The sequence below is a fragment of the Monodon monoceros genome, unplaced genomic scaffold (genome assembly GCF_005190385.1).
Source record: "Monodon monoceros isolate NGI ecotype Baffin Bay Population unplaced genomic scaffold, NGI_Narwhal_1 Super_Scaffold_21, whole genome shotgun sequence".
In the NCBI taxonomy this organism is placed as follows: domain Eukaryota; kingdom Metazoa; phylum Chordata; class Mammalia; order Artiodactyla; family Monodontidae; genus Monodon; species Monodon monoceros.
Window position 1 is genome coordinate 149,046,593 of NW_021703778.1, and position 8,467 is coordinate 149,055,059.

Below are 8,467 nucleotides of genomic sequence, written 5' to 3' on the forward strand. Positions count from 1 at the left end.
TTCAGGGAAACAATGAGAAGTGTCCTTTGTGTCTCCACGGGTGAGGAATGACCGTGTGAGCGGTAGCATTTCGTGTCTTTTAGGCGATAACCCGAAGGAGTTTGAAGGATCCCTAAAACAGACAGAAGTTAAGGTCCGGCGAGGCGGAACGGAAGCACCTGGTGGGAGGGAGGAGGAGCCGGAAGTTGAGGCGGGGAGGGGGCGGGGGCGGGGAGGTGGAGGGAAAAGCAAGCCAGGAGGTTCTGCGGCCGCTTCTAGTAGTTTCCAGGCGCTGCCGGGCGGCTGGGTCCGCGCGGTCCTGAGGCTGTGGCTGTGGCTGCTCGGGAGCTGGTGGCGGCGCGACCGGAGAGCCGATGGCCAAGTGGGGTGAGGGCGACCCACGCTGGATCGTGGAGGAGCGGGCGGACGCCACCAACGTCAACAACTGGCACTGGTGAGGGCCAGCGGGCCAGGCCGCGGGAGCGCTCCGGCCGGGCCAGGGTTGCAGGGTCCCTGGAACCTCGGCCGGGACAAAGCTGGGGCCGAGGCAGCCTTTCCTGCCCGGAGATGGGTGTGGGTCCTTCCTGTTACAGGGGTCCGTAGTCCCAGGTCCTTCCACCCTCCGGCCTCCGTTTCATTGGCGGGGGAGGCGGGGGGACGACATGGAGGGCTGCGCCCCAGACGAGGGGTTTCAGATGTGAGAACAGAACCCCTTGGCTGCTGCATTCAGCCTGAGCGGGGAGATGCTTCCCACTCGTGGCCGCAGGAGTCAGTGAGACCCAAACCGCCGTGGATTGTGTTGGGAGACTGCAGTGTTAGTCTCGGGAGGGTTGGAATTCCTATTTTCCGGCTTACGGGTGGAATTAAAAGTCAGTCATAGGGGACTGCTGCCTCACTCCAGAAGGCTAAGGTTTAGAACGTGTTCTGCCGGTGCCCAGAGCCCAGTGATGCTGAAGGCGCCGTGGCCTATCACCCGGAACTATTAAGTTAGTTGTATTGTAGCTCCAGGGACTGCCCCTGGTTGCCGGGCAATCATGGTTTATAACCCAACCACTCTTAAAAGCCTGCTCTCCTTCATGAAATCCTCTACAAGTAATGTCTTATCTTTTGAGTCCAGTGAACTTTGTTCATACTGTCTTTACTGTATTTTTACTTTGTTGCAGCTCTTTTTACTGTTGTTTACTAGTTAGAAAGTGGGGAGGTAGATAGTTTTTCTTCTCTATATCTCAGCCTGCCTCCTTTCCTCTTAACACAGAGTGTTTGACTTAATTTTTGTTTGTTTTGAAGTGCTGGACTTACAACATTGTTTTCATGGCTATTTAGAGGGCATAGAATGTGTAGAGCCTTTATAGCATAGCCTGAATTTGACAGGTCAAAACACTGTGCTAATGAGATCAAGATTATTGGTTTATCGTTACTGGACCTTTTAGCTCAATACTGCATTCTGTTGGCCCCGTTGTGTGCTCCTGACTTCAGCAAGATGTGCACAGTTTTCCACTTGGTCAGACGGGGGCGCTGCGTTAAAGTGTCTAATGCTGACCCCAGCACCATCATTCTGAGAAAGGAAAGCAGAATTTTCCATTTAGTTTGAAACCACTCTATTACAGCAGTTGTCCTTATTGATAGTACGGGACTCCTGGTCTTCCTTTTAGGAGTCCCATACTGTCAATAAGGAGTAACGCGTTTGTGGACATACTGGAGTGGGGCTGAGGGTTTTGTGTTCTTTTCCAGTCTCCTTTAGCCTTGGATGCTCTTGCATAAAGCAAGCGGTTGTATCCTTCATTTGGCTGCTGGTCCATAGCTTTGTTTCTGTTTTGCAGGACAGAGAGAGATGCTTCAAATTGGTCCACAGATAAGCTGAAAACACTGTTCCTGGCAGTGCGTGTGCAAAATGAGGAAGGCAAGTGCGAGGTGACAGAAGTGAATAAGCTTGATGGAGAGGCATCTATTAACAATCGCAAAGGCAAACTTATCTTCTTTTATGAGTGGAGCATCAAACTAAACTGGACAGGTAAGTCTATGCTTGGCTTTTAGGACAGAGGTTAACCGCGTTTTGATTGACCTGTTCAGGAGCCGGGGAGAACAGTTTTTGAGAGGTTATGAACTTTTTTCAAGGGAGATAATGCTGTTTTGGAGTCCTATTGAAAACAGTATTGGATCCTGAAATTCTTCTGCCACTGTGGGACACTATTAATGGGTTTCCTCTATCAGAGTCTCACAAGTCCCCAGTGATGAAGCAGCTGAGCTGCTGAATCTTTGGACCTGGTCTGTGTTGGGACATATAATGTGACATTTCTCAGACTAGCTATTTCTGCCTCTTGGATGATTTTTAAGTGGGGAAGGGGAGTTTTTTGGTTTTCTTTCTTTTTTTAAATTTTTTTAAACTCTCTCCAGTGTGACCCTAACAGTTCAGAGTGCTGTGGTAATGAAGCTTGCATGTGATTATAACTTGGGTCAGTTTTATTCTCTAGCTTAATGTCCCTTTTGTGAAGATATTAACATAGAATTGGGCCCATGGTTAGATGGTCCTGACTGTTGGGAGGCTGAATTTTAAAAGACAGTAAAGTTAAAAGGGTACATGTATGGGGCAAAGCATGAAATAAATTTTTGTTTCAATAAACATTTCTCAAGTGAATGTTAATAAAGAGGGGAAATGTATTTATCGTCTTTTTTTGTTTTTTAAACTACTAAAGCACAGCAGTCTGGAAGGAACCTTAGGTATCATCTTGTCCAGTCTCCTTTTTATAGATTGAGAAACTGAGGCCTAGAGAAGTAAAGATAAATAAGTGTTTTGTGAGTTAACTTTGAAAAACAGTTAGTTCCGCTGTAACATGACACGTGTGTCTAAAGATCACCACACTATGCAGAATCTCTCAACAAAAACCACAGGGCTTGTCGGGAAGATGGGGTAGGGACGTGACACTACACTCAAAAGTTTTATCAGAAACTAACACACCATTGTAAAGCAATTATACCCCAATAAAGATGTTAAAAAAAAAAGTTTTATCAGTGATTTTTTTAAATTTAGGAATGTAAAAATTGATGGCACAGTTTACACAAGTTAAATCATAAGAAATACATAAATAACATGATAAATATGATGCTTTACTTTGACAAAGACCTGAAGTTTGCTTGTGAAAGTGGGCGTCAGAAGCCTTGAGGCATGTGGGTTATTGTGAGGTGGTGGAAGGGGAGTCACCTGAAATGAGAAGGAGCATTATAACACCACTAGTGGATGGCGTGGCTCCTAACACACAGTGAACTGAAGTCACTGGCAGACAGATGTTTGAGATGTGTATTTCGCGTATTCCTATACAGCTCCATTCAGCTGGGTTTGGGTTTCTTTGGGTTCACCTGGTGTTTCTCAAGGATGAAATCACATATAAGCAAACATGAAATTCATGTTATGATCAAATCGTCCCTTAATATATCAATAGTATTGGAACAAATTTGTATTTTCCAGACAAGCGTTTTAGCAGAGCTGTCTGTATTGACTGTCAACCAAGTCCTCCTTAGCAGAGTTCATGCTGGTGCCAAATTCACATAATTCTTGATCCCACACTGTAATAGCACAGCCTCAAGAAATCTGATGGGGAAGGACATTTCAGGGTGGGGGGCAGTGGCTGCATCTGGCATGGCATTCTCTCAGAATAAAGAAGGTCAGTTCAGTTGTCCAAAAGAAGCGTAAGCAGAATAGTAGTTAGCACTCCAGAGCAGAAGAGGAGGAGAGAAGAGAAGGAGACTGATAACATTGCATTACTTTTGACAGGTACCTCTAAGTCTGGGGTGCAGTACAAGGGCCATGTGGAGATCCCCAATTTGTCTGATGAAAATAGCGTGGATGAAGTGGAGGTTTGTGCTTTCTGTTTCCTCATCTGTCTGAGTCTTCCACATCCTCCTCTTCTCAGATGAGAAAAATGACCTGTCATTCAACATTACAGGCCAGGCTTGGCCCCAGCATTCAGAGCCCCAGTCTGCAGATGACGCTCTAGGTCTCTGGTGCCATCGGGAGCCCCCAGAGCAGCTTGTGCTTATTTAATTACCTTGCTTTAGTGAGTAGTGTGGGTTCTAACATTAGCCGCCTTTGTCTTGGCAGAGAGACCTCGAGAAGGAGCACTCCTGGGGATTGTACAAAAACCTCAACCCTCGTTTCCTTTGGAACTGTTAGCAGTTATCTGATTGCTCAGCACTGACATTCCACAGTGTGGGTGCCTCTCAAGTTATTTACCACCTACTTCTGGTCTTTCACTCAGATTAGTGTGAGCCTTGCCAAGGATGAGCCTGACACAAATCTCGTGGGCTTAATGAAGGAAGAAGGGGTGAAACTTCTAAGAGAAGCAATGGGAATTTACATCAGCACCCTCAAAACAGGTATCCCTTGAGTACTTGCGAGTGCCTTGAGAAGATAGTTTTCCACCAGTCAGATGCTAATTAAGGGGCTTGACAGGTCTTTCTTTGGCAAATGGATAAAAATTTGGGGGGAGGAGGCTCATTTCATCTAAAAATCAGTCTATAAACCTTAAGTAAGGGAAAGATCTAGAGATATGTTGTCTAACGTGTCGGCTGTTGAGCACTTGAAAGGTGGCTAGTCCAAATTGAGATGTGCTGCGAGTACAAAAAACGCTATGGATTTTGAAGACTTAGTATTTTAAAAAAAAAAGTAAAACGTCTCAATAATTTTTTGATACTGATAACATATTGAAATGGTAGTTAGGATATATTAAGTTAAGGATATTGTTAAAATTAATTTCACCTGTTTGTTGTAACGCTTTAGTGTGGCTACTAGAAAACTTAATATTACATTTGAGGTTGAGATTGTATTTCTGTTAGACTTGCTGATCTAGAGAGTTGGCAGCCCCAGACTCACCACGTGAGCATAGTGTCCTGCACCATTTTTGATGCGCATTCTCCAGGGACATTTAGAGGGTTATGTGAATAGTAGTCAGCTCAGCTGTCCCCTAGAATTCTAGTTCTGCCAGTGTGTTCTGATCCTGGCGTCGGAGTACATATGATCATCATCAGAGGGAACCGGTATAGAGGTGGAAACCTTTTTTGGTGGGAGCCAGTGCTCTGATGCCATAACTGGTTGTGGCTGTCCTACAGAGGCAAGGCAGAGTGGAGAAAGGGGCCTAAATATGCAGCTGTGGGTATCTTGGCACACTCTTGAAGTCTTTGGAAGTGCCACTGCATTCATTGGCTGCCATCCACAGTAGACCTCACGTACACTTAACAAGTCGTGATGCTTCTAATTGAGTCAGGGGTTTAAAATAATCCCAGTGAACATACTGTGTTCTGTAGCATACACTCAGATACCTGTCTGGCATAGATCAAAGTTAAAGACGCTAAAGTGGATTACTCTTCCCTCCCTTGTCGTGACCTCCATCTGAGTTAAGATGGCCATGTTTGTCAAACTACAATGAAACCCTGAGTCTCAGCTACTAAGAAATAACTTCCAAGATCTGGGATTTTATCTTTTCAGAGTTCACGCAGGGTATGATCTTGCCTACAATGAATGGAGAGTCAGTAGACCCAGCCGGGCAGCCAGCACTGAAAACTGAGGAGCACAAGGTAACCCGTGTCCCCATGTGCTGGGGCGGGAGGCCGTCTGGAAAGGGAGTTAAGGCACTGCCTCCTTCATAAGTCTCTATATCAGCTCTTTCTCTCCCACCCTAACCTCTGAGCCAGAGCTGGTGCTTTGTAGAGAGTCCACAGAGTGTAGTTGTCTGTCTCCCCATCTTTAACCTGGTGTTTATTCATTTATAACAGACCCCTTAGAGCAAATGGAAGCCATCAGGGACTTCAGAGTCCGACTGTTGTGTTTAACCCCAGTGAGGAGGTTATGAACGCAGGGTGGTCTTCACCTATATGCATCTTAAGTATTATGTCTACATTTCATACTTTGATACTAAAGGTGTCATCAAGGTATCAGGGGTTACGTAGATCACTAACTTCACCTAACAGGAGACTGATCGATTTCACTCCATTTGCAGGGTGAGCAAATATTTTTTCTGGAGATGGAACTGGTGTGGTTTGGGTTCAGCACTTGGTTTTCAGCCCTGTTGCCCTTTTGTCAGCACACTGGAGGATATTCTGGGGGTGCTGCTTCCAGCTATTTAAGCATAGAAATTCTGCTTGAGAATCACCTGGGGCTCTTCAGAAATACCTTATGATTTGGTGTGCCCTTCAGCAATGGGCTTTTAAATGAGTGTCACTTTCTTTCACCTAGAGTGGCATTGAGGATTTGCTGGGAAAGTTCTCCTTCTGACTGAAATGCCCGTGCACATAAATTTCCTCTAACTCCCTGGAATAATTAGCCTTGGAGGTGAAAAAGTTTGTGAGAATGAATAGCAGGGCTATCCCTGAAGCCCTGTTAATTGAGGTTTCACCATTACTCTAAACTGACAATTTCACTGCCACTTCCACAGGCTAAGTCTGCTCCTTCAAAAACCCAGGCAAGACCTGTTGGTGTCAAAATCCCCACTTGTAAGATCACCCTTAGAGAAACCTTCCTGACATCACCAGAGGAGCTCTATAGAGTTTTTACCACCCAGGAGGTAAGTATACTCTTGTCCTTCCAGCTCCTGGCATCTGCCGTCCCGAGTGACTGGAGTTGTGGGCACATCCCCGCATTGTGCGGAGGAAGTGCTGAGTGGAACCGTGAAGCTTTCCTTGTACACTCAGAGGCAAAGGGAAGACGCTTCTGTTCAACCCACTCATCAAAGTGGATTCGTCTTCTTTTTTCTCTTTTATGCTAGTTTTGGGTCATGTAAGTGGGAACCACTGGAATCATTCTCGTTAGAAAAGTAAATGGATTCGAAATAATGGCATCCGAGGTTCAGAAAGAGTTATTTGAGTCGAAGCCTGTTCTCTAGTGGAACAGAAAAGAGCCTGAACCTGGTTCTTGGGCAGAGTAGTGTCTTTGGAAGTGAGAGCTGAGGCATACAGGTGTCAGCTGGCACTTCTGGGTCCCACTGAGAGCCATGCATCTTCTTACCTCCTTTTGCTCTGCAGCTTGTTCAGGCCTTTACCCATGCTCCTGCAATGTTAGAAGCAGACAAAGGTGGCAAGTTTCACCTGGTAGATGGCAATGTCTCTGGAGAATTCACTGATCTGGTGAGTACGTGCTTGCCAGGATATAGCTTTTGTCTGGTCAGAAGAATAACATTTCCTCCTTTTCTTTTTCAGCTCTGTAGATAAAATTTAAGGCTGTAATCTCTTTGGTTAGTAAAACCTCATTTTGTTTTTCAAAAGAATGCTACAATTGAATTCTCTTGCTTTCATATAAATTTTTCTTTAGTGGGGTAAAATTGCTTCTTCCTGGAAAAATCAAACATGGAAGAGAGGTTAGATACATTGGTGGCTTACGGCTTTCCGTTTGTGACACTGAAATTTCACGTGGGCACAACTTAGGAGTAAGAGGAGAGGCTGTGGCTGATGCCAGTGCAGGAGCTACCAACTCTGGTCCACTTTGTCCCATCAGGGGTGCAGCTGCAGGTGATGGGCTCCGTATGAAAGGCAGATGGGTGATGCTTGCTAGGACTGGGTACGTTGTAGTCTGTAGTATAGGCTGACCTCTTTGATTATTTTAGATCCCTGAGAAACATATTGTGATGAAGTGGAGGTTTAAATCTTGGCCAGAAGGTAAGCAAGCATATGTATTTATTGCCATTGCCCCCAGAACTTTTTCTTTTTCCCTTAGCCTCAGACCCACATGGAAACCCTGGATCTGAAACCTCCTTCCCCTTTGCCTTTCCCCAGGGCACTTTGCCACCATCACCTTGACCTTCATTGACAAGAATGGAGAGACTGAGCTGTGTATGGAAGGCCGAGGCATCCCTGCCCCTGAGGAGGAGAGGACACGGCAGGGCTGGCAGCGGTACTACTTTGAGGGCATCAAACAGACCTTTGGCTACGGCGCACGCTTATTTTAGGAACAGCAGCAGAGGGTACAGCCCGCCGAACACTTCAGTCCAGCCCTCTCCTGACTGGGGCTTGTGACTTACAGGATTGCACCATCCCAACCACTAACTTGGGGCCGGGGCCCCTTCCCTTCATGTATACCTTGAGTTTGTGCATGTTTTCTGCTGGGTGGGAACAGAGGGTGATTTCTCTTTTATGTGTACATACGCTAAATAAACGTAATTTAAAAATCGTGCATGTCTGGAACCTGTGTTGACGGGGTGGCTGGTATTAAGAGTTCCCTTGAAGGTTTTGAACAAAAAAACAAACAACGGAGGGGTTTTATCTCCGTTCTGCATAAGTGTATGTAATTAAGAGGCCTGAAAAGAGCCTACTTCTCACCAGCAGGCATTCCTGAGCCCATGTCCTTTCATACTGCAGACTGGCAAAACGGGTCTCTTCCCCTCACTGAGGGAAACGTGGGGTGGAGTTTCCCTGGGGTGAACGGTACCAAGAAACTTTATCGCTGGTCCAGGTGGCATCCTGGGCTTCCCACTCTGCATGGCCTCTTGTCCTCTTCCAAGAAGAG

At 46.0% G+C, this 8,467-nt stretch overlaps 1 protein-coding gene across 1 annotated transcript; it reads left to right on the forward strand.

Annotated features, from left to right (window-relative positions):
• The first annotated feature begins 181 nt into the window (after positions 1 to 181).
• Positions 182 to 8,129, forward strand: AHSA1 (activator of HSP90 ATPase activity 1). The gene is made up of 9 exons (XM_029239522.1): positions 182 to 433; positions 1,800 to 1,990; positions 3,749 to 3,831; positions 4,233 to 4,350; positions 5,459 to 5,547; positions 6,405 to 6,533; positions 6,991 to 7,092; positions 7,569 to 7,620; positions 7,738 to 8,129. The coding sequence occupies exons 1-9, from the start codon at positions 354 to 356 to the stop codon at positions 7,908 to 7,910; spliced, it is 1,017 nt and encodes a 338-aa protein (XP_029095355.1). The 5' UTR covers positions 182 to 353; the 3' UTR covers positions 7,911 to 8,129.
• Positions 8,130 to 8,467: the final 338 nt, after the last annotated feature.

Excerpts from the sequence above, each read along its gene's own strand:
- AHSA1 (XM_029239522.1), top strand. The coding sequence starts at position 354 with ATGGCCAAGTGGGGTGAGGGCGACCCACGCTGGATCGTGGAGGAGCGG. Across the intron at positions 434-1,799 it reads AACGTCAACAACTGGCACTG|GACAGAGAGAGATGCTTCAA; the intron begins GTGAGGGCCAGC and ends TCTGTTTTGCAG. Across the intron at positions 7,093-7,568 it reads CTGGAGAATTCACTGATCTG|ATCCCTGAGAAACATATTGT; the intron begins GTGAGTACGTGC and ends TGATTATTTTAG.